A 27979-nucleotide genomic window follows, 5' to 3' on the forward strand; every position below is an offset into this window, starting at 1 on the left:
ACCGACTGCAAGATCAATTTCCTTTTCCCCTAACTCTTCCCGTCAGTGGGGCCCCGCTCCGGGCGGACCGGAGGGCTGGGGCCCGCCAGCTTCCCCCTGGGGTTCCCCGGCTTCAGAGGTGACCAAGCATTAGGTCCAGCAGATAAACCAAGTAGCAGCGGGGACTGTCAACCGTCTGGGACAGGCAGGGTGGGTGAGGAGACCGGAGCCAGGGCCCTTGGCCGGAGGATGCTTCTTGGTCAGAGAATCCAGCCTCAGGCAGGTCCCCAAGCCAGAGCTCGCGCTTTAGCTGACAGTCAACCTCGCTCCAGGCTCCCGGGGCGCAGCTAATAGTTCCCCTCTAAGGGGCGCGCCTGAGTCGCTCATGATTGGCTGCACGAGTCCGGAGTTAAACTTTCAGCCAATGAAAAAGGGCACGGGGCGTGACGCACGGGAACGTCACGGGAATTCCCCCCTCCCGGGGGTGGAAAAGGGGCTTTCCCGGTTGGAGCCTCAGTGGCTGTGGAGAGGTGACGCTACCCGTCCAAGGTGGGTCGGGCCGGGAGAGAAGCCGGAATCGGATCCGCCGCCGCGGTGAGTGGCCGGGTTCAAACCCCTGAGTGGCTAGGACACGGCGAAGGGCGGAAGGAGGGCCTTTAACTGACCGAGTCCCAGGGCTGGAGAGCGGCTTATGCACGCACGCGCGCGCGCGCGCGCACACACACACACACACACACACACACACACACACACAGTACGCACACAAACAAGACACATGGATACCCATCGACATCCTGTATAAAAAAACACGCGGAGCCATACGTGCACCTACGCGTGTGCTGGCGAGTGCACAGCATTGTCCATTCAGAATGCACATATGCACACGCAAACTTGCTCACCCGTGCACAGGTGCCTGGACCCATACTTTTCACGCACAAACTCAAATAGGTTCACCTGTGCTCTTATATATCAAGACAAGCTTAGACGCCTCCACAATGAGAATTTTAAGGACGCTCACCTGTACACAGCCATGCTCACTTGCACATGCATATTGACACTACGCACACACAACATGCACGCAAGCACATGGGACAACACACACTCTGTACGTGTGGTAGAGACACACACCAGTATCATGCACGGATACGGGACTGGGGCAGGGGGCGTGGGCACCCAGAGCAGGTGTGGTGCGGGAATCCAATGGCTGTTGACGTTTTGGGGAGAGGTAACAGAAGACCCCATCTCAAGAAACAGACACCTTTCGTTCCCCCGCCCAGCGGGCCCAGAGTCCGTTCTTGGGGCAGAACCCAGGGGCCCCCCACTGGGAAGAGCCCCCGCCTACAGGCCTTCGGAAAGGAGGCCTTCCTACAGCAGGAATGTCCCCACAAAAGCCCCCGGGTGAATCAGCCGTGGCCTCTCTCGGGGTAGAAAATCCCAAGGTTGCTCCAGGACGGGGGAGGCGAAGGGGGCGGGAGGCGGGCCTGGCCTCGGCCTAAGAGCGTCCTCCGGCCTAGAAAGACCCTCCAGTCCCGGGAGCCCGCCCTGACACGAGGGGGTGGGGACCGACACCCGAGGACGCTTCCCTGGGTCTGGTTGCCCCTCTGCCCGAAGAGAGGCTACCAGAGCTAGCCGGCCAGCAAAGACTTCGTGCCCCTCCCGCCTCGGGGGCGTGGCTAGTGGCGTCATTTCCAGGCCCGCCCCCCTCCGGCCCCGCCTCCCTCTGGTATTTTCGGGACTTTCCTAAGCTGTTCTAACTTTCCTGCCGCTTCCCCGGCCCAACCCAGCCCAGCTCCGGATCTCGTTCTCCACCGGATCTCGCCCGCCACACCCGGACGGGTGGCTGGAAGAGATCAGACCCTCCCCCAAATCTGGGCTCCCCTTGCCCCCCCAACTCCTGCCCTGATCTGTCTCTCCCCTTCCCCCGCCAGTCCCTCCCCCCTCCCCCCCTAAGGCGGACGCCTGAAACTCTGGGAAACAGAACCCGGCCGGAGCCACCAGACAGAGCCGGGCCTAGCCCAGAGACATGGAAAGTTGCTACGACCCAGTGAGTCACACCTGGCCCTGAAGCCAGCCGGCTACCCCCATGTCTGTCTGCTTTGTCTGCCTGTCTGTCGGAGTCCTCTCTGCTTCCCTACACCTGTAGTGCCCTCTCATTATCTCAACCTGCCTGTCAGTCAGTCAGTCTATCTGCAAACTGCTTCTACTAGGAGCTTTTTTAACGGCCTTGGGAGGAAAGGGAGTGGTTACTCAGGGCTGGGAAGTGGAGGGCTCTGGGGTGGCTCAGAATCAGTTGCCACCCCAGTCTGTCTCCAAACCAGGGTCTGGATGGCATGATTGAATACGATGATTTCAAATTCGACCCGTCCATTGTGGAGCCCAAGGAGCCAGCCCCAGAGACAGGTTAGTAAGTTCCTAACCTTCCCATGTCCTAGAGAGAGCGGGAGGGAGGAGCATGTGCCCTCTGCCTTGGGAATGGGCTCAGAAATCCTGGCTCAACAAGGCCCCTCTCTCCCCAGCTGATGGCCCCTACCTGGTAATAGTGGAGCAGCCTAAACAGGTGAGTGAATGGAAGGGATGGTGTGGGATGACTTCAGCCTTGGGGACAAGTGGGGTAGTTGTAGTTGGGTGGCCATGGGGAGGGTCACTGACCAGAGGACGCTTCAGGTTGGGATGGTTGGCTGCTGCTAATCACAATGGTTGTGTTGTGGTTCAGGAGAGACGCTGCCAATGATTATGGTCACTGCTGGCTGGGAGCGTGGCTGGCTAGGGGGGGTGGGGGTCTCTCCTGGTCACAATATCAATCTGCCCTGGGACCTTCAGCGTGGCTTCCGATTTCGATATGGCTGTGAAGGCCCCTCCCATGGAGGATTGCCAGGTGCCTCCAGTGAGAAGGGCCGGAAGACTTATCCCACAGTCAAGGTGAGTTAGGATGGTGCTGGAGGGTGGGCTAGTGGATAGTGTGTTCAGGGACATCACTGACAGCCCTCACCTCCCCCAGATCTGTAACTACGAGGGACCAGCCAAGATTGAGGTGGACCTGGTAACGCACAGTGACCCGCCTCGTGCTCATGCCCACAGCCTGGTGGGCAAGCAATGCTCGGAGCTGGGGGTCTGCGCCGTGTCTGTGGGGCCCAAGGACATGACTGCCCAGTAGGTGCCCCTCCGTCCTAGGCCCACCTGTCCTAGGCCCCAGCCCACTTCTATGAGCTTAGCATCTGACCAAGGGGAGAGACTTAGGTTGGCCCCAGAACCCAAGGTCCCAAGTAAAAACCAGGAAAGCTTCCTGGAGGAAGTAGGGCTGAGCTGAGCCCTGGCAGTGGGGAGGGTGCTTCAGGAAGGAAATGCCTGCTAAGCTCTGACTCCCACTCCCCCACTCAGATTTAACAACCTGGGCGTCCTGCATGTGACCAAGAAGAACATGATGGAGATTATGATACAGAAACTTCAGAGGCAGCGACTCCGCTCCAGGCCCCAGGGCCTTACGGGTATTGAGGGGGGGGAGCACTTGTAGGGAGAGAGGGAGTCATGGGAGGTGGTCATGGAAGGAATGGAGAAGGAGGAGTGCCAGGGTCACGTGTACATCCACCGCACAGAGGCCGAGCGGCGGGAGCTGGAGCAGGAGGCTAAGGAGCTGAAGAAGGTGATGGACCTGAGCATTGTGAGGCTGCGCTTCTCTGCCTTCCTTCGAGCCAGTGATGGCTCCTTCTCCCTGCCCCTGAAGCCGGTCATTTCCCAGCCCATCCACGACAGCAGTGAGTATCCTGACCATCTGGGGTGCCAGGGCTAGGTGCCAGAGGAAGCATGGGGGGCAATTTCAGGCTGTGGAGTCCAGCCTGAGTTTCAACTTGACCCACCACATATGAGCTGAGTGATCTTGAGTAAGTCATTTCCCCTGAGTATGGCTTCCATCTTGGGTAAATGAAGATACTAGTAGTTTCTGTACCTCTTAGGGTTGTTCAAATAATAATGCAAAACACTTGGCTCCATAAATGGGGCCATGACTATTATGTCAGCTCAAGAAATTGATATCCCACCCCACAGAGTCTCCTGGGGCCTCAAACCTGAAGATTTCTCGAATGGACAAGACAGCTGGCTCTGTGCGGGGTGGAGATGAGGTTTATCTGCTTTGTGACAAGGTGCAGAAAGGTGAGACTGGACCCCAGGCTGGGACTTAGGGATGCTGGGTATCAAGATGGGGAGCCAGGGCAGCTCTAGGATAAAAGGCCCTGGAGATTCTACTAGGAGGTGTGGCCAAGCTTCAATTTCCCTTATAGATGACATTGAGGTTCGGTTCTACGAGGATGATGAGAATGGATGGCAGGCCTTTGGGGATTTCTCTCCCACAGATGTTCATAAACAGGTACCCTAGGGCCAGGGCCAGGGCTGGGGGCTGAACTAGACCAAGGCCTCAATGACACCTTATGCCCTCCTCCCCCCCTGCCAGTATGCCATTGTGTTCCGGACACCACCCTATCACAAGATGAAGATTGAGCGTCCTGTAACCGTGTTCCTGCAACTGAAACGCAAGCGTGGGGGGGATGTCTCGGACTCCAAACAGTTCACCTATTACCCTCTGGTGGAAGGTGGAGCTGGCATTAAGATGGGGGCTGGGCTGGAGTGTCCCCAGACTAGATCAGGGGACCCATGAGTCAAGTCAGGAGTGGAGAAGGGCCCGGGAAGAGGTGGTCCTAGAAGCTAGCCTGAGGGCCTTTGGAGGGAGGGCCATGACCTTACTGGGGACAGAGTTCTTGAGGCTTGGTGCAGGAGTTGGGGTTTTAACATCTCCTTTCCCTCTGGCCCCAGACAAGGAAGAGGTGCAGCGGAAGCGAAGGAAAGCCTTGCCCACCTTCTCCCAGCACTTCGGGGGTGGCTCCCACATGGGTGGAGGCTCTGGGGGCTCAGCCGGAGGTTATGGAGGAGCTGGAGGAGGAGGTGAGGGGGGGGGTGCTGGTGGCGGGAAGGGGGATGGAGGAGGGAGGGGTAAGGGGGAGAGAAGTTGTGGGGTAAAAAATCGGGGAGAGTCCTGGATGGTGCCTTATACCCACAGCCCGGCCTATATCCACAGGTGGCAGCCTCGGCTTTTTCCCCTCCTCCTTGGCCTATAGCCCCTACCCGTCCGGCTCGGCCCCGATGGGCTGCTACCCGGGAGGCGGGGGCGGGGCGCAGATGGCCGCCGAGGCGCCTGGCGTGGATGCCGGGGAGGAAGCAGCAGAGCCGAGCGCGTCCCCTCTGACCCCCCAGCGCGAACCGCTGACCCCGGACCTGCTGCAGCGAGGTACGGCCCCTAAAATCCGGGCGGTCGGGACGCTTCGGGTGGGGACCGAGCCCGCGCCCACGTCCCTGTTGCCCCCAGCCCGGGAGTACAACGCACGCCTCTTCGGCCTGGCGCAGCGCAGCGCCCGAGCCCTGCTCGACTACGGCGTCACGGCGGACGCGCGCGCGCTGCTGGCGGGACAGCGCCACCTGCTGACAGCTCAAGACGAGAACGGAGACACGTAGGTGGGGGAAGGGAGGGAGAGCGACCCGGGCTCCCTTCGTAGGGGGGTGGGAGGGGGGTCCGGGACTTGGAGCTGGACGGTAGGTCGGGGTACGGGGCGGGAAAGGACCCTGCAAAGAGCCAGAGCCGTGGAGTCGGACAGACCTGGTTCCAAGTCCGGCTTCATTATGTACTAGTTTTGCTCAAGGTGCTTGATCTCTCCACCTTTCGGTTTTGTTGACTGTTAAAAGAGCAAGATGATAGTACTTATATACTGCACAAGGTGCTCGGGAGGATTAAGTTCAGAGGCAGCGATGTCCTTGGAGACGTCTGGGCTCCAGAAGCCCTAGGCACGGAGATTATGGAGGCGGTGGGGTTTTGGAGCTAGAGGGTGCTCTGAGTGGCTGGGCTCGCTAGGCCAGAGTCTCACTCCCCAACCCTCAGGCCGCTGCACCTAGCCATCATCCACGGGCAGACCAGTGTCATCGAGCAGATAGCCCATGTCATCTACCACGCCCGGCACCTTGGTGTTGTCAACCTCACCAATCACTTGCACCAGGTGAGGGGCACCGATCGGTGAGGGGCAGGGGTTGGAAGGCACGTGGGCCTAGGCCAGGGATGGGCCTGGCTTACTCTGCCTGCCTTTCCAGACGCCGCTGCACCTGGCGGTGATCACTGGGCAGACAGGCGTGGTGAGCTTCCTGCTGCAGGTGGGCGCAGACCCGGCACTACTGGATCGGCATGGAGACTCCGCAGTGCACCTAGCGCTCCGGGCTGGTGCCAGTGCCCCTGAACTGCTGCGCGTCCTTCTGCGCAGTGGGGTTCCCGCTGTTCCCCAGCTGTTGCACATGCCAGACTTTGAGGGTGAGTTCATCACCTCATGTGGACCGGGGGGCAAAGGTGTGGGGACCAGGGAGGGTACCTGGTGAGTGCCTAGAGTGAGCGTGAGGTGACAGGGGCCACGATGGGGTCACAGCTGTAGGCGAAGTATCTATGTTCCTAGGCCTGTACCCAGTACACCTGGCGGTCCGTGCCCGAAGCCCCGAGTGCCTGGATCTGCTGGTGGACAGTGGGGCTGAAGTGGAGGCTGCAGAGCGGCAGGGGGGCCGAACAGCCCTGCATTTAGCCACAGAGATGGAGGAGCTGGGGTTGGTCACACATCTGGTTACCAAGGTGGGACTGAGGATTGCTGAAGGGGTGGGGCCAAGGGTTGTGGAGGAACCAAGGACAGTGAAGATGCAGGGGGAGAGGCGGCCAGTGAGTGGTGCCATCAATCACTCCCTTGAACCCCACAGCTCCGTGCCAATGTGAATGCCCGCACTTTTGCGGGAAACACACCCCTACACCTGGCAGCTGGACTGGGATCTCCCACCCTCACCCGTCTCCTTCTAAAGGCTGGTGAGCCTCATCCTTGGGACATATGAACAGGGCTGAGGGGAGGAAAAGGGGTGCCTACCAGTCCCCCCACTTGGCAGTTCTTAATGTGGGCTCTCACTGTACCTCCCCACGACTACCTCCCTCCTCAGGTGCTGACATCCACGCAGAGAATGAGGAGCCCCTGTGCCCACTGCCTTCGCCCCCCACCTCTGGTAGTGACTCAGATTCTGAGGGACCTGAGAGGGACACCCGAGGCAGCTTCCGGGGCCACACACCTCTTGACCTCACTCGCAGCACCAAGGTGAGGCTAGCCCGGAACTAGAAGCACCAGGGAATGGAGCACCTGGGCTTAGGGCTGGGGCCCAGATGACTGGCACCTGGGCTTGAGGACTGGGGTGGGAGGTCATCAAGCTGAGGCTGTCTCCCCAGGTGAAGACCTTGCTGCTAAATGCTGCTCAGGACACCACAGCACCCCCCCTGACCCCTCCCAGCCCTGCAGGTGAGATATCTTCACCCACTGCCAGATTTCAGACCCCTGCTCACAGAGGGCTCTTCTTCAGGACCTCTGAAGGAGCCGGGGGTGGGGGGGTGGGTGTCCCTTGCTCCATTCCTGTTGCCACCCACTGCCCTAGTACTCTGGCCGCCTTGTCTATCAGATTACCTTGAGAAAGAAGTGTCTGCCTGAGCCCATCTCTGGGCGTACCAGACACGTCTCTACGTTCCCATCAGGGCCAGAGCTGCCCCTTGAGGATACAGTCCTACAGAACCTGGAGCATCTGCTAGATGGGCCAGGAGCCCAGGGCAGCTGGGCAGAGCTGGCAGAACGGCTGGGGCTGCGCAGTCTGGTGGATACATATCGGAAGACAGCTTCACCCAGCGGCAGCCTCCTGCGCAGTTACAAGGTCAGTTGGTCCCCATCCCTTGCTGCATGCCTGGCTTCCTTCCCCCAGTCTCAGATCCCAGATTCTCCCTTGGCCCCAGGGCTCCTGCCCCCACACTCAGACTCATGCCTCTTCCTTCTCCCCAGCTGGCTGGTGGGGACTTGGCGGGCCTGCTGGATGCCCTGTCTGAAATGGGCCTGGAGGAAGGAGTGAAGCTGCTGAGGGGCCCTGAGGCCCGAGACAAGCTGCCCAGCACAGGTAAAGGGGTCCCCACCTGGTAGGCTGGTCTGGGCCTGGACAGTGGGAGGCCTGAGACCTTGACTGTTCCCTATCCCCTTCCCCGTGCACACTCGCCTAGCAGAGGTGAAAGAGGACAGTGCATACGGGAGCCAGTCGGTGGAACAGGAGACAGAGAAGCTGGGCTCACCCCCTGAGCCACCAGGAGGGCTCTGCCACGGGCACCCCCAGCCTCAGGTGCACTGAACTGCTGCCCACCCACCAGCTCCCCTCCCTGGGCCCCTCTGTACAGCATCCCTACCTATTCTAGTTCTTATTTAACACCCCATGCCCACCCCTCAGTTGGGGCAAATAAAGATTCTCATGGGAAAGGGAGGGTGCTTGGCTCCCTCCCTAACTTATGGCAACCCCTGATGTGACTCTTGTCCCTGGAACCAGCTGCCTACCCAAGCCAGGTACTGGAGAATGGAGAAGGAGGCCCAGCCAGCAAGTCCAGAGCAGTTTTAATGGGATTAGAGGCTGTACAAAGGGCAGGGCCCACTGAAGGAGGGAAAGCAAGGCCATGCTGCCCCCAGACCGTATGGGGGCCTAGGCATGGATACCCTTCCTCCACCTCTGGAACGAGAGAGGGTGAGCCTCAGGGAGGAAGGAGGGAAAACCAGCTCAGCCCCAACTCCTGGCCTCTATCTGAGCCAGGCCCCAGGATGGAGGGGGGATTGCTGGTGTTGGGTGTGGGTGGTCTCAGCAGAAAGCAGAAATGTCAGGCCTCCCCCCACCCAAAAAAAAAAAAAAAAAAAAAAAAAAAAAGCATCAAAAGTCCAAGGGGCCCTGGCCCCTCCCACCCCAGCCCCCGTACGAAAAAGTGCAAAACATTATCACAAAATGGGGGTCTCAGAGGGGCCCCTGGCCTAGGCTCCCAAGGCCCACGCCCTAGCCCTGCGCTGCCCCGGACACCGCGTCCGGCGCGGTCGGGCCCTGGGCCGGGGGCCCCTCGTGGGCGGCCCGAGGCCGGCCCGGGCTCAGGCAAGGCTATGTCATGCAGGTGCCCAGTGGGCGCCAAACCCCCACGCTCCTATCCTCAACTCAGAGCTTCCACCGCCCACTGATCACCCCTCCACGAGGCTCTGAGCCATGACACTGAGCCCGGGGCTGGCTGGCAGGGTTGGGCTGCAGGGAGGGACTGGAGTGAGGTGGAGGGAGTCCATCCTCTGTGCTCCCGGCCTGGGCCAGTGCTGCCTCTACTGCATCCAGCTCTTCACTGCCTGCCTTCAGCTTGACCCGAAGCAGCGCTGCGTACGTGCCATAGCGGGATTTCTGAAGCAGAGGGGCAGGGGCTGTGAGCCTGCTCTCCACCCTCTGCCCATCTCACCCCAATCTGGACCAAGGAGGGATGCCAAAAAAGGCTAGGAGACAACAGGTTCTTGCCCAACTCTGAGGCCCCCAGAGCCCCCAGGGACTATGACACGATCCCCTCGGAAGCTAGCTACCCTCTCTGGGCTCTCTCGAGACTGCATATTATGACATCTAATACTTGTTAGGCCTGAACCAGAGTTGGGAAAAACTGAGCCCTTGACAGACCTCAGCTCCCTTCATTACCCTAGCGGGTAAAGAACGTCCTCCCTGGCCCACAGACGTGAAAACAGGCTCAGAGGGGTTAGGCAACCTGCCGAACGTCACCCAGCTGGTCCCACTCTCCTACTAAAGTCCGTGCCCTTAACCACTAGCCTGAGCCTGTATGTGGCAACAGTGAGACCCCACTGACGAAGAAAGGAGCCAAAGAGGTGCCAGGGCAGGGAGGTTCACCTCAAACTCCAGGTAGGCCTCCTTCTGCCGCTGCTCCTCAGCCTCCTTGCCTCGGGCCTTCCTGCCCAGTTGCGCAGCCCGGTGCTCTCGCAACTCACTTGCCATGGCCTTCAGCTTGGCCTCATGGGTCCGCACCTGCTCCTCCTAGGGGCCAGGGGGAGTGTTGGTCAGGGTCACTCGAGCACATATAGTGCCTTTGTGCAAGCTTTTTTAGAAAGGTGCCCCTGCCTTTGGATGAGCAAAGCACCATATCTAGGTTAACACCTTGGCAAGTGCAGTGGAGACTGGATTTCAGCCTTCACTCACCCCCCATGGCCAGTGTCCTGGTGCAGTGACATCTACATGATCACACAGGGCAGCCCTGAGTGCAGTCGGCCTGGGCCTGCCACACTCCATCCCACTGGCACCAGGTGGACAGAGCTGGGGGTACCTGGGAGAGGCGGGTGGCAGCGCTGGGCAGCAGAGGGCGGCTGAACTTCCTCTGGGAGCTAACAGCAGCTGGGAAGGGGGGTGCAGAGAACATGGCAGCCACCACATTGATGCGAGTGATCCAGGACTGCATCTGCTCCAGGCTCCTGGGGAGACAACACCACCACTTAGGACCTGGCCCCAGGTTTCCTGTCCAGGGATGCCTGTCCTGGCTCAGGGTGCGGCCTGGGAAGCGAGGAGGTAATCCAGGGACAAGGGAGGGGAGCAAGGTAGGAGTGGGGCAAAGGGGTCCAGGATGGGCAGGAAGAGGGCACTCACGGGGCCTGAAAGAGGAAGACCCGCCAATCAGCTGTGCGCAGGTAGAAGACATGGGGCCTCTTGCTGTAGTCGCTGGCACGTGTGGCCAGCGCGTGGTGGATGCTGATGGCATTCTTTAGCTCTGCCTCTGATAGGGCCTTCCCAGGCTGGTACTCCTCCTGCAGGGGTGCCCATCTTGTCCTGGCCATGGTCCCACCCCAGCCTGGCCCAGCCCACCCACACTCCCCTGAGCCAGCTCAGCCCCAACCCCTCGGGCTGGCCCCGCACCTTCTGCAGGTAGAGGATCATGCCCTTGAGGATCCCGTGGAAGCTCTTCCAGCCCCGCTTGCCCCGAGGTGCTGGGGGGAAGGAAGACAGGTCAGGGGGCCTGAGACAGGCCCCCTCCCCTCCATCCCCCAGACCCTCCCCACCCAGCCACGTACTCTTCCTGCAGTCAGGGTCTGCGTGCACCTTTCGCACCAGGGCCCCGTGCTTGTAGACTGCAGCCCCGGGTTCAGGAGTCAGGTCCAGGAAAGGGCTGGAGCCGCTGCCACTGCCCCCGCTGACCCGCTTGATGACCTTGGGGTTGGGGTCGGCCAACTCAGACAGAGAGCGTCTCAGCTCCTCCTCGTCTCTGCAGGTGTGATCACCTCAGAGGGGGCTGGCCTTGCAGCCACAACCCCCGCTTCAGTCCTGGCCTCTGCCCACCCAGGAAAGCGCCCTCTTGTCTGTGGAGGGAATGGGGGAACTGCCCCTCTCACAGGGTGTGGCTCCCCTCCACCTGAGGCTCCTGGAGCCTTGTTTCCCGCCTCGCACCAGATCTCCCCAGGGGTAGCTGTGACCCCCTGCTCAGATGAGGGCTCCTCCGGGCAGCGTATCTCCTTGCTCAGGTTAGAGCTCCCAAGGGTAGGGCCATGTCTGTCCCTTCCTCCCCATCCTCTGTTTCTGCACTTGCATACCAGCCCTCACACCCTTCTCCACTAGGGCAGACATGTCTGACTCGGCTGTCCCAACTATACCCAGCAGCATGCTTTGCTCATAGTTTGTTGGCTACGTGGTGGCAGAAGTGGCTTCCTAGTGGTCACCTGGTACCTCCTGGTCCACAGGCTCTGTTAGGTACCATCTAAAGAATCCGGTTCTATCCTGTCACTCCATCGATCAAAAACCTGCAGTAGCTCCCTATTTCCGCCTGCGTGAGGCCTATGCTACATCCCTGCCCATACTGCCTCTTTCTCCTTCCACTCTCCAGCCAGCTAGGCCTGCCTCCTCTTGGTATCCCCAACCCACGCTCATTTCAGCCACCACATATTTGCCTCCCAAATACCAACTTCTCTCTCTCCAAATGCTTCCCTTCCTTCAAGGCTTGCCCCAAGTTCCAATCTGCATCCCAGTGCTGAGCTCTGCCTCCTCTGAGGTCTTTTCCTGCAGACTGGGAGCTCCCAACCGACCTGATCTGTGACTGAACTCTCAGCAGACACCAGCAAGTATGAGTGACCTACTGTTTAGATGAGGCTCTACCCTCAGACTGGGGGGCCCAACATTAAACTGGACCTCCTCCCTTACACTGGACTCCTCTAAGACTTACTCTGAATCTGTTTCCTGGCCAAGAGTAGACAATGTGGTCCCTTGTTCTGTGATGCTCTGGACTCCCTAGGACCTGAGAGGAGGCTCTCACGCTATTGGTCGGGGCTCTATCTCCAGAGACTTCTGTCTTCCCGCTTGGGTTGGCAAGGGACCTCCCCTTTCTGTTTCAGCATCCCCCCTCCCAGGCCAGCTGACAGTGGCCATCCATCCCAACCTAGCTTGTCATAACAACCCAGCTAGAGAAAAGACACAGAACCCCAAGTCCAGGCAGCCATCTCCAAAGAAGGAAATGAAGCAGCCTCAGTGCCTCTCATGGCCTCACCCGCCTTCCCTGCCCCACAATCCAACCTGGACTCACAGGGCCCACCTCAGTGCTCTCAGCCTCTCCAGGCAGCCCCTTCCCTGCACCCCATCTCCCTCACCACACAGCTCCAGGACTCACATGGCCCACTGCAGCTTTTCATTCTTGATGGAGCTGTACAAGGCCTAGGAAGGGAGGAACAAATCAGGCAGGTATGGGTCACTCCTGAGGGAGGCAAACTATGTACCCCAATGCCAGAACTCAGAGCCCTCCCTCCAAACTCGAGGGGAGGAGACAATGGGGGGTGGGGATGGGGGTAGCAGGGTGTAAGGACCAAGAACACGGGCTCTGGAACAGAGTATTAGGAGACGGTACTGTGTCACTTTTGCTGCATGAGTTTGGGCAAGTATCCATGGGGAGAACAAACGTACTAACAGGTGTGTAACACAGGGCAGGCAATTAGCACAGGGCATCCAGGCATATGGCTGATGCACAATAAATGGCAGCTGCTATTATTATCTTTGCTGTTGTTATTGTTAGGGATCATCCTGCCCAGATCCTGGGTGGGAGAAGCACAGCCCTGGAAGGAATAGAAAAGAGCATTCCCAAGAAGCTCTCCTTTCCCGGACCATGTGCTTTGGCCTATTTCCATAGGATAAACCCACACAGAACATATGGGGAAACTGAGGCCCAGCAACAGGGATTCACCCTGTCACCTCCCTCCCTGGCTAGTAGAGAACACACTCTCATGACTCCTAACCCCAGGGCAAGCTGAGCACCTCCCCCAACCCAGAGACCCCCACCAAGTTGAATGCCAGGGTGGGCCAGGGCCCTGCCCACCCACATCCTTCATGTTACTGGAGAGTGAACACTAGTTTAAAAGGCAGACGTTTCAGCTTCCAAACCCTGCATACCCCAAGCTCTTTGTGAGCTCCTGGACCAGTCACTTCCCCTCTGTAGAGCTGGCATGGGGGACCTGTGGGGGCCTTGGGATGGTCTGAGTAGAGAATAGACTCCAGGAGTTGTATAGGGGACCCCTCTTCTCAGGAGTGGCCTGCAGCATGCGTCCACAGCAGCACCTCCTACTGTGGGGGCGATTCCACCAGCCTGTCTGTGAGTGGGTGTGTCCCCAACATGTGCGTGTTGGGCTATGCGTGTGGCGTGTGATGCTGCCTGCGTGAGCTGGGTGCAGTGGTGACGTCGGTGCCTTCTCCGTGATGGGACACAGTCCCCCACTCCACCACCAACATACCACAGTCTCTGACTATCTTACTGCTTACTGTCACACTCAGCCACACGGCTAGCCAGGCATCCCACATGTGCACACCCTGTCCAGGGATGGGTACATTCCACAACCTCCACCCCCTACACAGCACAATCCAGCCTTGTGCACACACAGCCCTCACAGCACATCCCCAGCCCAAGCCCGGCATAACCCCGACCCTAATCCTCTCTCCAACTCTGACCAGGAGATTGAAGTGTCCAACCAGACCCAACCTGTCTCCAGCCTTCCAGTTCATCCCCTGGCCCCTCGAAGGACCACCTCTGGCCCACAACCATGTCTTCCTTCCAAAGTCCTAAACCCCATCGGTGAGCCCCATGTCATGCTCCCAGGCAGAAGACCCAAAGACCCTTTGGTTTGAGATATCCACACTGATCCGACGGTGTGTGCCCTTCCCCCTCCAGTCCATGCCCACTCCTGGCTACCCATGGGTTCTGTCCCTGCTGGCCTCCCGCCTTGGTCTGACCGATGCCCCCCCCCCCCCGCCAGCTCGTGCCACCTTCGGTGCCTCCCTCAAGCCGCCCCCTCAGCCACGCCGCCCTCCACAACCCCCTCGACCGCCCCCCAGCCTGGCGTGGGCCAAGGCCCCAACGCCCTCACCGCCTTCTTCTTCTTGCGGCTCTGCAGACGGCTGACCACCAGGTCGGTGTAGAGCACGGGCTTGAGACTGCGAGAGCGCTGCGGCCAGCCGTAGCACAGGGTCTCCGCGCCACGGTGGGTGCGCCCGTAGCGCACGGAGCACAGCGAGCGCGAGCGCAGCCGCCCCGCGCTGCTGTGGATGCTGTTGACACCGATCATGCTGGCCCGGCCGGCGCGCTGCGGCCCCCGGCCATGCCCCCGTCCGCCCTCGGCCTGGACGGCCCGGACGGCCCGCGGACGGCTCCCCCGACAGCCGGCGCGAGCGGCCCGGCCCGGCCCGAGCCCGGCCCGGCTCCCACCGACGCACGGAGCGCACGGCGGCGGCGGCGGCGGCGGCGGCGCTGTCGGCTCTGCGGCTCGGCGCGAGAGGGAGGGGGCCGCCGACGGGGAGGGAGGGCGAGGGCTGGGGGCGGGGACGGCGCAAAATGGAGGCGTCCCACCGCGCAGGGGCCCCGCGGCGCTACGCGCAGCCACGGGGGCGGGGCCTCGGGGGGCCAGCCCGGGCAAGTGCCAGAGGGTGGGCGGCTCTGGGGATGCTGCGGATGGCACCGGGAGTCCCTAGGCCTGCTGCTGCAAAGGCGGGCTGACCCTGTAGGGTCTGCAGCTCCCTCCTGGCTGGTCAGGGTTGGGGGGCCAGGGGCTGGAGAGGTAGGAACGCGTCCTCTTGCCCCCCCACCCCCACCCGCCTAGCCAGGAGAGGCCACGCAGTAGGGGCCGCGCAGGATGGAGGCAGCCGTGGAATGGCACCAGCCTCATCCAACTCGCCCAACCGAAGACAGCTCAGATGCTCAAGGCTATACTATACCCCCACTTACGTACACACACCCCAGTTTACAGATATACACCCCAACTAACCAGATGCACCAATTCACACTCACCCCAACTCACAGAAACTACAAATTCAGATACGCACCTCAAAATTTAGTCTTTAACTCATAAACAACCCCTGATTATGGATACATGTCACAAATCAGCCAATTTGTAGATGTACACTCTAATACACAGAAACACCCAATCTACACCCCAGCTCAGACACACTCTCTAAATCGTAAGCACAAACAAACCCCAGCCAAATCCCCGGATTTACCAACACCCTAAAGCGCATATATTCCAATTCAAACATATACCCCAACTCTCTGACACCCCGAACTCACAATGGACACCCCCAAACACAAATAAATTTCCAAACTCAGAAGCCCGACACACCCCAAGCTCACAGACGCGCCCAAGGACACTCTTGTGCGTCACATGTATGTGGTGGCCCAGAGCCCCTTTGCCAAGCATAGGCGTTTCAAATAGGTCCAGGCATCCCTGGATAAAACCACTGGATCAAGGAAATGAGTGAATCCATGAGACCTGGGTGCCCTCTCCTCCTCCCATGCATATTAGCCCCTGTGTAGCTAACCCCTCAAGTGCGGGCGCCTGGGCGCAGGGCCTGGCAACAAGGGAGTCAGGAGAGCAGTATCTAGTCCCAAGTTGGAGGTAACTGGATTCCAGACCTTGGAAAAGCCTTTGTCCCTCTTGGGCCCCTCTACCTCCGGGTCCCTCCTGTGCAACATACCAGAAGGGCCTTTGTGGTCATACACCCTGGGGCAGGGGGTGGAGGAGAAGGAGGGAAGCAGTATGCCTGCCCTGTGCTGGAACCCCTCCTATCCTCAGTGAACACTGGAGGAGGGGCACCGAAGTAGGCAAATGCAAGGTCCAAGGCCGCCAGAAAACAGGATTTCGAGAGCCGTCTCCCCTCCCCCGCTGAGCGGCCAAGACTGCACGCGAGTGCGCATGTTCCCGGGTAGCCTGCGTGTTGGGGTTGGGGGAGGGGGCGGTCCCCAAGCTGAGTCACGGGAGCCCAGGCTCCAGCAGCAGGAGCCTCCAACCTCCACTCTGCCCGATTGGTCCCAATCCCTCCCCTCCAGCAACCTCTACCCTGCCCCACCTCCCCAGCCCGCCACCCGCACCCCCGGCCCCCACCTTGAGCAGCTCCCTGGGGAAGTCTCCGCCTTCATTGAGGCCCTCCAGGTTCCCGATGAAGTCTCCACAGGTCATGCGCTTCCCAATGTTCTAAGGAAGGGCACAGAGGCCTGTGAGGGGGGCCTTGGGCTCCCAGGCCTTTAAGTCTCAAGGCAGTCTGTTTTTGGGGGGTTCCCTCCTGCCAGCCTCTCACTCACATGGCCGTGGAGATCAGTGTTGAGTAGCATGAGGGCGCAGGTCAGCGTGTGCGCACCGTCTAGGGAAAGTTGACATTCGGCTTCAGCTACCTCCCAGGGACTCTTCCCACAGCTGTCTTCCCCAGCCTTCCAGTTCACCCCCAGCCCACTCTGGCCCACAATCATACTTTTATAAGTCCTGAACCCCATAGTGAACCCTACCTCCTTCAGCCAAAAGACCTCACTCTTCCAGCAGATCCCTGAAAGGGACATCTTCCCCAACACCTACATGCTTCTGTGAGTATGCACAAAAGCCAGTGGGCCCCTCACAGTTTGCAGATCAGTGCAGCCAAACAGAATACACACTCAAGCCAAACGCTGTCTTGCACGTGTATGTGAACAATGGCATGCAAATACACCTGCCACCTGGTTCTTCGCAACACACACTAGACCCTAGCAATGCTTGCCCGCATGCTCAGTTCCACAACCACGTAGCCATGTCAGCACCGCACACGCGCATGCTCACATGCCTGCAAGCCTGTGCATGCATTCACTTCTACATACACACTCATGCTCCTATGTGAACACACTGTGCCCATCTGCTTCAGTGACCAGCTGGGAAAGCCCTGCCCCCTGGCTTCCTCACCCTCTGAGGACAGGGCTCCTGGATTGCACTGGAAGTATCTCTGGGAGAAGTGGGCCAGCACGCGCTCCCGTTCCTGGGTCTCACCCATTAAGGCCAGCTCCTTCAGAAACACCCTGGGAAGGGGGAAAGAGGGAGCATGTCACCTCTACCCAAGGTCCCCTAACCAGGCAGCCCCAGCTTTTAGCCATGCCCTGATAGCCTGGGAAGGATGACATCAGGGCAGCCTAGGGAAGGCACAGGTGCTCAGAGAAGGCACAACTGAGGCGCTGCAAAGCAGGGCTGGAGCGTGGGGCCTGCCTTCAAAGGGCTTAACACCCACCTGAGAGCTTGGTCCAGAGTCATGCCCGTGAAGACAAAGAACTTGAGGTACTCGCCAGCCACAAGTTTGCTGAAGTCATTGCTGTGGGCAGGGCAGATAGGTGGAGTCTCAAGGGAAAGGGTCAAGGGGCCAGATGGGGTTACCTAGAGACCTGGGGGCATTAGATAGAGGGGGTGTGGAGGTGCTGCCCACAGGATGCATCCCCTCTCCCCGTATTATCAATCCCGGCCAATGGCTTTACTTCTTGCCCAGGTGCCGGGCCACATCAGCCTTCCTGAAGCCGTCTAGTCGGTATAGCCTCTTAGCTAGGCGCTGCGCAGCCTCCAGGTCGGCTTTCTGCCCATTGGACAAGGTGTCTGTGCTTCCCAGGGCCAGCCGCTCTGTGCTGTCCAGCTCTGAGTCCGAGTCAGACACCAGCTGGCTCAGCGGTGGTTCACTGCCAGGGTAAAACACCAGCTCAGAGGTGGGGCAGTCCCTCTGGGACCATCCAGATCCTTCCTCTGCCTCCAAACCCAGAAGACAGAGTGGGGGAGATTGGGACACAGAGAAGGCATTTTTCTTTTCTCCAGAGAAGGACACTGTATGGGTTCCCTCCATCAGCCGATTCCATCCTTACCATCTCTCTGTGGAAGGCCTGCATCAAATTCAAATAAGCATCCATATTTCTGCTGTGGGGATTTCTGCTGCTTCCCCAAAGCCCTTAGGTCTTAGGTTTGCTCTTAGGCATAGGCATAGTTTCCCCCATTGTCACACTGGCCCTAGTCAGAACATAGTCCTCTATCTCTGAGAATATGGGCAAAAGTGGGATAGATAGGCTGCCAGAGAGGAACAGTGGAGGGTCAAACCATGATTTGAGGGCAGCAGGGACACCTTCCCACTCCTATGTCTTTTTCTTCTGGCCTTTTAGGGAGAGGAGGCTCTTCCTCCTTGGTCTTTTTTTTCCACCCACAAACAAGCAGAGGGGATTGGGGGTCAGAGTGCACTCCATTCATCCCCTGTCTCCTCCTCCCCTTCCCTTCCCGCCATCCCAGCTGCTCTACTAGCAAAGCCACCTGTCACCCCAGAGACAGAGGCCGGAAACTCCTGGTTGCTAGGCAACCCTGTCTCCCTGGCCACCCCCTCCTGTTGCCATGGCTTCCATGACTGAGAGGGTAGCTGGCAGAGGGAGAGCAGAAAGGTTAGACTGGTGACAGGACTTCCTGGAGAAGGGTGAGAAACTCCTTACTGAAGGGGGGAGGCAACATGGGAGGGAGGCAATGAGAGAGGCTGGTGGCTGCATCTTTGGGAGAAGCCTCCAGGCTGGGTAGGGGTAAGGTCACAAGAATTCTAAGTAGGTTAAAGTCTCTGCCTGTGGTAGGAAGGGCCTTTCTGGAAAGGAGAGTGTTCTCTTGGGACCCATTCAATCCTGAATCATTGTTTGTCAAGTCACTGGGTCTAGGACCAAGGGGGTCCTAGGGGTGGGCTGTGAGGGGCTCCCCCTCATAGCCAAAGGAAGTAGTCCTCCAAATGGAAAAACAAACATCGGCATTCCCTAACCACTCTGTCAGGGGTCAGGAATATAAACTGCATCTTCCCACTCAGGATCTTTCCCTTGAAGCAACTGTTCCTGGGGCTCTGGGGGGGCCTCAAGTCTGAGGAACCAAAGGAATCACTCACCTGCCCAGAGGTGCCGCCCCCAGCCCAAAGCTGTCCTCCGAGTGGCAGGGACTAGGGGGCTCCTTCCCTGGGGCCTGCTTGGCTCCAGCCTCTGCCTCTTCTTCCTCCCCTCTCTGTGTCCAAGGCCCATCAGCAGCAGAGCTGGTACCAGAATCTGGCTCAAGAGGTGCAAGTGGGGCGGGAGCAGGTGGGTCAGGCCGGGGAGCAGGGGGTTGGGGAGGCAGCTCAAAGGTGAAGAAGGGGCTCTGGGTTGGGCCAGGTGAGGCCAGGGCCTCCAGGGAGGCGAGGCTGGTGTAGGAGGTGCCCTTGGCCCGGTGTGACTCCAAGATGGCTTCAAACACACAACTGAAAGAGTCAGGCCCGTCAGCCGAGGGGCTGGTCCCAGGCAGAAAGGGCAGGGGCGACTTGAGAGGCCCAGGGTGAGGCATCCGGGTGCCTGGCCTGCAGGGGCAGGGAGAGTCTCTGATCAGGGGCCCAGAAGACAGTTCTTAGGTAGCATTTCATTGAATTCTCATACCACTCTGTGGAGGGGATTATCCTCTCCTTCTCACAGATCCCAGCCCTCTAAGGAATCTGGGTAGGGAGTCCCCACCACAGGTTCACCAAGCTATTCAGTGCCCCTGAGGAACCCCAGCCTTACCCGTCCCCAGTACCCAATCCCTCTCCTCTCTTCCTCCCTGCTAATCTCCCTTTCTCCTCCTCCCTGATCCTCTCCCCTCCTGCCATCCCGTTTCTATTTCCGGCAACATCTTAGGAGAAGATGAGGCTCCAAGGCTGCGGTGGGGTGTGAGACGGAGAAGAAAGCCCCCACGCTCCCCACTCTCCTGCCAGAAGCCAGGATCCAGATTGATGCTCCCGTGCCCCCAGGCTTGAATCTGAACCCTGGCCTCTCACTCTGCCTCCTGTTCTTTACTAGAACCCCTTTCCTCCCCTGTCCTGGCTACTCCCTGCCCTATGGGCTCTTGCCAACACCCTCCACGTCCCCAGCATTCTGCCAGGCCTCGGGCCTCTGTCCGGTCTCCAGGTACATCGCCCTGTCGGCACCACTAGCTTGGTCCTGACCCTCCCAGTCCAGCCCTCATCTCTAGTCCAGCCCCTCTTCCCCCAGCTCTGCCTCTGGGCCAGCTCAAAGGGGCCAGCCACTGTCCTCTCCCACTCCCGCACTCACCGGGCCCCCTCTGAGGCCTCAAACACCTCGTCGTCCACATCCTCTTCCCCACCTGCCTCATCCTCGTCCTCATCGCCACTGCCCAGGCTGGGACAAGGGCCAAGGCATGGGCTGGCACGTGGAGCGGGTGGGCGGGCAGTGCCAGGTGGGCCCTCAGAGCTGGGCTGACTCTCGATGGCCGAGTCAGCCTCTTCCCGCTCAGCCAGCACCTCATCGATGTCGGTCTCGCGGTAGCACCTCAGGGGCACCGTGTCCAGGTCCGTCTCGGAGTACTTGGCTGCTCGCCCCACAGCCACCCCAGAGCCCTGCCCTGAGCCCACCCCAGGTGGAGATGGGGGGGCCTGCTCCAGGGGCTTAGCACCTGCAGTATGCATAGGCATCCCGGTCAGCAGATTATCCTGGTCAGCTCCCTGTCCTGATTCTGTTCTAGGAAGGAGCTCTTCCCCGCTGCCTCATATTGGCAGGAAGTTCCTTCACTGTCTAGCCACCATTCCTCTTGCTATGAACCCAGCTTGTTCCTTGTGCCAGTGGAGCTCGTTTCAAATCAAGTTCTTGTCGAATAACTTTGAGGGGCCTGCGGGAGACCAGCTTCTTTTCTGCTCCGCAGAATGACCCTTGATATCCTGTCATGCCCTCCTTTCTATCTAGCTTCCTCTAGGTGCCCAACCCAGCTGTGACCCCCCAACCCTCCATCATAAGACAGATGGAAAGTTTGAGGCCTGGAGAGGCATTAGCCAACTCATGACCCCAGGAAGGACTGAGGGAGGTTTAAAGGAAGGCCCCCTACCATGCCTCAGCTGCTGGGGAGAAGACCCTGCCCTATTCCCCTTGTCTCAGTCCAGGACCTTACCTGAGCTTGGGGGGTCCAGGGAGCCATAGAAGAATTCCCATTTGGCTCGAGCAATTCTCTGGGCATGAGAGGAAACTTCCCGGGGGGAGGACCAGGTGTCCCCCTAAGCCAAGAAGGGAGAAATAGACACAGGCATCCAGAGATAAAGCCACACATACAAAGACACAAGAACATGGGACAGAAAGACAGAAAGAAAAACACACAAGGACAGATAATAGAGGTGCCAAGACACAGGGGCAAACACAGAGGGCAAGAAAGAGACATATTTAGGACAGATCAAAGAATTTAGAGTGAAGAGCTGACAGGCCCAGGACTGCCAAAGGGGCAAGCCTTGCCCCTTTTCTGGGGCTCTAGAGTTCCAGGGAGCCCAAGGGAGGTCGCATACCTGGTTCAGGAGTCCAGTGTCAGCAGGTCCTGGGAATAGCTTGGCCAGGTGCTCAGAAGGTCCCCCCAGCCCATTGGGGAGAGAGGAGTAAAGGCCATCTGCCCCAACCTGAGGTTGGGCTGGTGGCCCATGTATAAGGCCCTGGCTACCAGGCAGAGCTGAGCCTCCTCTGGCTGGGAGTGGGTCTGATGTGGATGCCTCTAGCCGCAACTTCCGGTTGGAGCCAGGCCCAAGGGCTGGAGTGGGCCTGGGAGGAGAGACCCCACCCAGGTCCCAGCTCCGACTCAAGCCTCCGGGAGCAGGTAGCCCATTTAATGGCCTCACACTGGCCTTCTCCACAAAGCGGAATATGACCACAGAGCTCCGGGCCCCCGGTGGGGGCTGCCCAGTGGGTGAAGAGGGTGACCAGGGTGAAGGAGGAACACGGGGTGAGGGGGGACCACGCAGGGGTGTACAGGGTGCTGTCACACGTCCCAGTTCCCGGCCTCGGGGACCTGGCCCTGCCACCCGCCGTAGCAGGGAGCCTGTGCTGCCATACATGCTGGCTGGGGGGCTTTGTGGCACTGGGCCTTCGGGGAGCCAGCGGCGCGGGCATCGTGGTGGGGAGATGGCACAGTCGCCCTCGGAGCAGAAGCGCATGGCACCTTGGGCCATGCTGGGGCCGGGGGTCAGGCTGGGGGGGCAGGGATGGCAAGGCCAGGCGGGGAGTGAGGGGGCAGCATGCTCTTCGGACAGGCCTGCAAGAGAGGAAGGGAAGCAGGGGGTGAGCTGCAGGGGAGGTGGATGGGCAGGAGAGCACAGATAGGGAGGGGAAAGCTGGATAGGCCATCTGAGTGCCAGGGGGCCTAGCCCACCCTTGGAATATAGCATCATTGACTCCACCCCTGGAGGTGATCAGGCCTCCTATTTGGGCTACTTCCATGGAGGCCTGAGGAGAAAAGAATTATACCCCTAATAGGCCCCTGGCTCCTTTCCTTCTTCTGGGGGCCCTGAGCATCACCCTGGGAGGAGAAAGGAAGCTATTTCAGAAGTTGAGTAAGTTCAGAATCCCTGTGGCATTTTGGAGCTACTTCTGATGGGGGCTGGGGAAGGCTGGTACCCCACACTCTGGACCAGGAATGTCAGCCATTCATAATCATCATAAATCCACAGGTCCCCCAAAATCTCTCTTATGGAGGCCCCTTACTCAGTGAGAGAGAACCCAGCCATCCTAGAAGGAAAGGCAGGAAGATGGCGGGGGGTGGTGTTATATAGGGACCATGAGGGGTTGAAAGACATAGGGTGAAGGGGAGGAGAAAGGCCTGAACTGAGGCCCCTACTCCCAAAATATACATGCCAAATGGGAAAGAGACATTCTTTTTCTCCATACAGGTACACACGCTCATACACACACACACACACACACACACACACACACACACACACACACAAGGAGACAATATCAGTATACACAGTTAAACACATTCAAAGGCAACACTCTCCAGTGCACACAGACCCAGGCACACACACACATTGCTCAAAGACACACCCTCATACAGTCTCACAGTCATAACAAATATGCGTGTAATGTAAAGGCACATGCTTATTTTACACACACACTGTCATCAAACAAGAACACACAAAGAGATACCCAAATATACACCCAGGCCCTCATTCTCCAATGCACACAGACACAGGCATATCAGACACTCACAGAAACCTATGGTCACAGTTACACACAAATACAGATGCATGCTCACACATACTTCAGCAGGTACACACACCCTCTCCCCCAACCCCCACCAGTCACCTGTCTCTGGGTGGGAAGGCTGCACCAGACCACCAGACCCCTCTCCCTCCTCCCTCTCAAGGGAATGATAGATTTTAAAGGGGGTAAAGGGGCCTCTGGTGGCAATGCAGGGTAGGGGCAGAGGTCAGGAGCAGCAACCCTGCCAGGCAGGTTTCTGAAGCTCAGTGGGGGCCCAGGGCATCCCCAGTGCAGCTCCGACTGGAGCTGCCTCAGTACTCACCGCTGCTCGCCTGGAGCTGGGGCCGAGGAAAGGCAGGGAAGAGGCTGGGCCCAGCTCAGCTGTGAAGGCAGCGCGGCTCCCGCTTGCTCCCGCTTGCTCCAGGCCCGCCTGCCTCTCACTCCCTCCTCCTCCCCCCTACGCGCGGCTCAGGCAGAGATAATCCCCCCACCCACCCCACCCCCCGCCCTCTCCCGGGGCCCTGAGCCCCGGAGGCTAGCCCCCCTTCTCGACGCTAGGTCCCCACTGGGCTCTCCCGCCAACCTGAGACCCGCCCCTGCCGAGGGGGAGGATATATGGAACCCCCGGTTCAGTTCGCCAGACCTTCACGTGCCCCACCCTAATCCTGTCCCCGTCCCTTTCCTCCACCGCCCCCTGAGCCACACACCGGACCCAGTTGCACACGCGTGTCCCGCTCCAGACCCCACGCGTGTCCCTAGGAGGTTGCCACATGACCTGTTACATGCCACACGCGCTCCCGCCCCCACGAGCACGCGGCCGCGCCAAGCACACTGTATGGGTGTAGACCGGACCCGCCCCCTAAATCCAGGAGACCATCAACTTATGGAAAAGAGATCTAGGAAACACTGCCTCAAACCCTAAGGGGTTCTGAGTCTCGGACCCAGGAGACCCAACCCTTGACCACTTGCTCAGGATGCAGCAGGAGGGATATTAGTCAGACTTTAAAAAGAACTTCCTTGCTGCCTGAGTTAGGTGTCCTGCCCATATGGGGTAGAAGGTTAGACGGGATGACGCCTGGAGTGGAGGAAGTGGGGAACAGGCAACCCTTGTGCCCTTGGCCAAGGTAGAAAGGGGCCCAGCTATTTTAAGAAAGCTCCGCCAGAGTTCCTATGGCAACTGCTCTCCTTGGGAACGCCAGGGCAGGAGGTGGTGACCTCGGAAGGAACAAGGGGTCTGTTCAGGCGGTCAGGGGGCGCGAGGACGTGCGAGGCGGGGGCGCGCGAGGCTCACCGCGGGGAGGGGGGGGCGCGGGCTCCGCGTGGTGCTGAAGGGGACAGCGCCAGATTTGTCGCACTGCGCAGGCGCAGAGGCGCGAACAAAGCTGGGAGGAGGAGGAGGCGCGCGGCCCGAGGTGGTGCGCGCCTACAAGGCTCTATCTTGGCATAGGTCGGTCCTCTCATCTCCCCCCTCCCCAAGCAGGCTGAGGAAGAGGAAACAAGTCCCTTACCCAAGCTAACTCGCTTTGGTCCCTCCCCGCTGCTGGCTTCTCCCTTCTTGCTGCGTTGGGGGGTAGGTGGGGGGGGACTGTGTAAGGGATTCTGGGAAAACTAGGATGCCTGAATTCTCTATCGCGACTCGCTTGACCCTGGACAAGGCGCGTCCTCTCCAAGGGCCTCGGTTCCATCTTTAAAATGGAGTAACAGCACAGACCTGCTCACCTTGCAGAAGTGCCCGACCCTGATGAAAAAATGGATGGGAAGCAGTTTTCGTTATGCAGAGGCAGGTGAAGCGGTTGCACGAAGGGAGAGCGCAGCCCTGTTGGGGTGCAGCTCTCGGCGACAGCGGTAGCTCTCAGCGTCCTTCATACTCTCCCCACGAATGGATGATGGGGAAAGCACTACTCTGGAGGTTCCCCGGAGCGGACCCTGGAACCAGGAACTGTGGACGCGGTGAGAGGGTGGCCCAGAGTCTGAGCCTGGAATTCTGGGGCATCACTGCCCCAGGGCGGGCCCAGCCCCAAACCCCACAGCTTAATCCCCAGGTCAGCCCAGAAGCGGTACTCCTGGTGGGCTGGGCTGAGCACTCATTGTTCTCAGGACTCTAGACCTCCTGGGGAAAAGAAAGGGACCCAGCTGGGAAGATAGTCCTTTTTAGCGCCCTCTACGCCCCTCCCCTCAAGATGCAAACCTTTTCCAAATCTTCTGGGAGTGGAAGGGGCTGGACAGCCCTGTACTTGACAACTAACCAGGAATGAGGGTTTGGGCAATTTTGCTTGATGAAGGAAGAAAAATTCTAGCTTCGCCCATTCAATTCATTCAACAAATTACTGGGCACCTACTACACACGAGACAGTAAAAGCCTGGATAGTTTCTCCCCATTTTTCAAAGTCGCTAAGCGCGACCAGAGGGCAGAGAATAGGCCCAGAACCTTGGAGTCATGGCTCCGCCCCTTCTGCGTTTGGCTTTGCCTGCTCCTCCCATCACCACTTCATTCAGCGGCGGCCACTGGCCCAAGACGAAAAAAGAGCCAGTCTCTGCTGCACCATCGCGTTCTCCAGCTTCAGGTCTCAAGCCCTGTAGCCGAGAAGGCGAGGTCTGATGTTACCCCACCGGTCGGCTCCGCCCTCAGTTTTGACATCCATCCCGAACGCTTTCAGATAGGATCCTCAGTGAGACCACACTCGATTGAATCGGTCTGTCTCTACAGCCCGAAGAGGCGGGTTCGCTGAGGCCGCTCCAAGGCCAAAGCGAGAGGACCTTAGTGCGCACGCGCAATAGGCCGCCGATGGAGCCACCGATGGAGCCGTCCGGAGGGGAGCAAGAGCCCGGAGCCGTCAGGTACCGAGCACCGGAGGGGCCGAGAGAGGGAAGAAGGACCTGGGGGAAGGGAGCTGAACTGGGCCGGGTTTGGGGGTCGCTCTTAGGAGCCGGGGCGCAGAAGCATAACAGAGGCGGACTCGCAGGTAACAGCGGCCCGGGAACGCCACCGCCAACGCCCCTTTACCCGCAGGCTCCTGGACCTGCCTTGGGAAGACGTGCTGCTCCCACACGTCCTGAGCCGGGTGCCGCTGCGCCAGCTGCTCCGGCTGCAGCGCGTCAGCCGGGCCTTCCGGGCGCTAGTGCAGCTGCACCTGGCTGGCCTGCGCCGCTTCGACGCCGCTCAGGTGAGCCAGGGGCCAGAGCCCCGCCCCCGTCCGGGTACCGCCCCCTCCCCGCCTCCAACCCAGCCCCCAGCCCAGCTGTCTACCCTTCCCGACCCCCTGCGCGTCCAGCAACTCCCGGGAAGCGACCCACCCTTCGGGAAGTACTCTCAAAGGGCGAGTACCGGGTATCAACTCAGAGGGCACGTGGGGTCTCTCCTGGGAGTCAGGGGGCAAACTCCGAAGGCAGGTTGCTGCCGGGAAATAACTCTAATGGGGCGGAGAGGCAGCGCCCGCCCCGCCCTCGGGACCAGCTGAAAGTCGAGGTGCCTCCCTGCCCGCAGGTGGGTCCGCAGATCCCGCGGGCCGCATTGGCCTGGCTGCTGCGGGACGCTGAGGGGCTGCAGGAGCTGGCCCTAGCACCGTGTCACGAATGGCTGTCGGATGAGGATCTGGTGCCGGTGCTGACGCGGAATCCGCAGCTGCGGAGCGTGGCTCTAGCCGGCTGCGGGCAACTGAGCCGCCGCGCGCTGGGGGCGCTGGCGGAGGGCTGCCCCCGCCTGCAGCGCCTTTCCCTTGCGCACTGTGACTGGGTAGACGGTCTGGCGCTGCGCGGCCTCGCCGACCGCTGTCCGGCCCTTGAGGAGCTGGACCTCACCGCCTGCCGTCAGCTCAAGGATGAGGCCATCGTATACCTGGCGCAGAGGCGCGGCGCAGGCCTTCGCAGCCTCTCGCTGGCAGTCAACGCCAATGTGGGGGATGCCGCCGTCCAGGAGTTGGCTCGGAACTGCCCGGAACTCGAGCACCTAGATCTAACCGGCTGCCTCCGCGTCGGAAGCGACGGCGTCAGGTGCCTGGGCCTTGGGTTGGTGGGATGGGAAGAGGGCAATCACTTTTTTAGCCTCTGGTTTAGGGACGGGGTGCAGCTGTCAAAAGGCAGAACTGTGGTTTCTGGGTTTTTCTGCTACCACGACACCCCCATTCAGACCAGGAAAGATCTCTAGGATTGCCGAGGCCAGAGAACCCATAGTTTTAAAAACTTTTTGGAACCAGTATTTACGCATGAGCGGATGTCACAGACAGTCGACTCTCAGGCTTCTTTTCAACAAAGGGAAAACCTTGAAATCCTGGGCGGAGCTGAGGAGCAGGTTCCCCCTTTAAGAGATAGGAGGAAGTCCCGAGTTCACTGGAGACATTGGTGTATGACCCCATCCAGACCCCCTCATAACCCACCCCCCCCCCATCCAGGTTTATGGAGGGAAAAAGTATGCTCTGAGTTTGAAGGAGGCAGGGGCTTCGCTGGCTCCCCCACCGTGGGCGAAACAGCTTCTGGCCCCTAGCCTCACCCAGCTCCTCCCCCAGGACCTTGGCCGAGTACTGCCCGGCGTTGCGCTCGCTGCGGGTGCGGCACTGCCACCATGTGGCCGAGCCCAGCCTGAGCCGCCTGCGGAAGCGCGGCGTGGACATCGACGTGGAGCCGCCGCTGCATCAGGCCCTGGTGCTCCTGCAGGACATGGCTGGTTTTGCACCCTTTGTCAACCTGCAGGTCTGACCTGCCTGCCGATGGGTCACAGCTGGACTGTGTGGCGGGGGCCTGACTATGAACTGTAGGGAAACTGGACTGTGGAGGCCTCTGGCTAGAGGCGGATGCCCTGCCCCACCCTGGAGCTTCAAATAAAGAGCTTTTTACCCCCTCTTG

At 59.7% G+C, this 27979-nt stretch overlaps 3 protein-coding genes across 8 annotated transcripts; 2 read left to right on the plus strand and 1 right to left on the minus strand.

The window, feature by feature from the left end:
* Nucleotides 1–498: 498 nt before the first annotated feature.
* NFKB2 (nuclear factor kappa B subunit 2) lies at nucleotides 499–8357 on the plus strand. 2 transcript variants are annotated; one of them, XM_042961298.1, is made up of 23 exons: nucleotides 499–573; nucleotides 1908–2023; nucleotides 2298–2379; nucleotides 2496–2536; nucleotides 2800–2898; nucleotides 2978–3129; nucleotides 3358–3464; nucleotides 3573–3731; nucleotides 4021–4125; nucleotides 4254–4339; nucleotides 4424–4562; nucleotides 4783–4911; nucleotides 5045–5254; nucleotides 5333–5474; nucleotides 5900–6014; nucleotides 6106–6319; nucleotides 6459–6628; nucleotides 6751–6853; nucleotides 6982–7133; nucleotides 7262–7331; nucleotides 7562–7734; nucleotides 7860–7971; nucleotides 8075–8357. In XM_042961298.1, the coding sequence occupies exons 2-23, from the start codon at nucleotides 2003–2005 to the stop codon at nucleotides 8194–8196; spliced, it is 2703 nt and encodes a 900-aa protein (XP_042817232.1). In that variant the 5' UTR covers nucleotides 499–573; nucleotides 1908–2002; the 3' UTR covers nucleotides 8197–8357. The 2 variants fall into 2 exon arrangements, with proteins under 2 accessions (XP_042817232.1, XP_042817233.1); XM_042961299.1 differs by lacking the exon at nucleotides 499–573 and having other exon boundaries at nucleotides 1685–2023.
* Nucleotides 8358–8436: 79 nt separating this feature from the next.
* PSD (pleckstrin and Sec7 domain containing) lies at nucleotides 8437–24956 on the minus strand. 4 transcript variants are annotated; one of them, XM_015536714.2, is made up of 18 exons: nucleotides 24860–24956; nucleotides 23463–23521; nucleotides 21454–22190; nucleotides 21069–21171; nucleotides 20219–20579; nucleotides 19051–19491; nucleotides 17636–17830; nucleotides 17395–17475; nucleotides 17076–17188; nucleotides 16451–16509; nucleotides 16254–16343; nucleotides 12506–12549; nucleotides 10923–11113; nucleotides 10768–10838; nucleotides 10501–10658; nucleotides 10184–10328; nucleotides 9754–9897; nucleotides 8437–9264 (listed from the first exon to the last, which is right to left on the minus strand). In XM_015536714.2, exons 3-18 carry the CDS (start codon nucleotides 22105–22107, stop codon nucleotides 9034–9036), a joined length of 3081 nt encoding a protein of 1026 aa, XP_015392200.2. In that variant the 5' UTR covers nucleotides 22108–22190; nucleotides 23463–23521; nucleotides 24860–24956; the 3' UTR covers nucleotides 8437–9033. The 4 variants fall into 4 exon arrangements, with proteins under 4 accessions (XP_015392200.2, XP_015392201.2, XP_042817230.1 ...); XM_015536715.2 differs by lacking the exon at nucleotides 23463–23521; XM_042961296.1 differs by lacking the exons at nucleotides 23463–23521; nucleotides 24860–24956 and adding an exon at nucleotides 22403–22831.
* Nucleotides 18521–27979, plus strand: FBXL15 (F-box and leucine rich repeat protein 15). 2 transcript variants are annotated; one of them, XM_042961301.1, is made up of 5 exons: nucleotides 18521–18603; nucleotides 25848–25978; nucleotides 26151–26304; nucleotides 26625–27130; nucleotides 27643–27979. In XM_042961301.1, exons 2-5 carry the CDS (start codon nucleotides 25926–25928, stop codon nucleotides 27830–27832), a joined length of 903 nt encoding a protein of 300 aa, XP_042817235.1. In that variant the 5' UTR covers nucleotides 18521–18603; nucleotides 25848–25925; the 3' UTR covers nucleotides 27833–27979. The 2 variants fall into 2 exon arrangements, with proteins under 2 accessions (XP_042817235.1, XP_042817236.1); XM_042961302.1 differs by lacking the exon at nucleotides 18521–18603 and adding an exon at nucleotides 25035–25090.

The sequence above is a fragment of the Panthera tigris genome, chromosome D2 (assembly GCF_018350195.1).
Source record: "Panthera tigris isolate Pti1 chromosome D2, P.tigris_Pti1_mat1.1, whole genome shotgun sequence".
Taxonomy (NCBI): domain Eukaryota; kingdom Metazoa; phylum Chordata; class Mammalia; order Carnivora; family Felidae; genus Panthera; species Panthera tigris.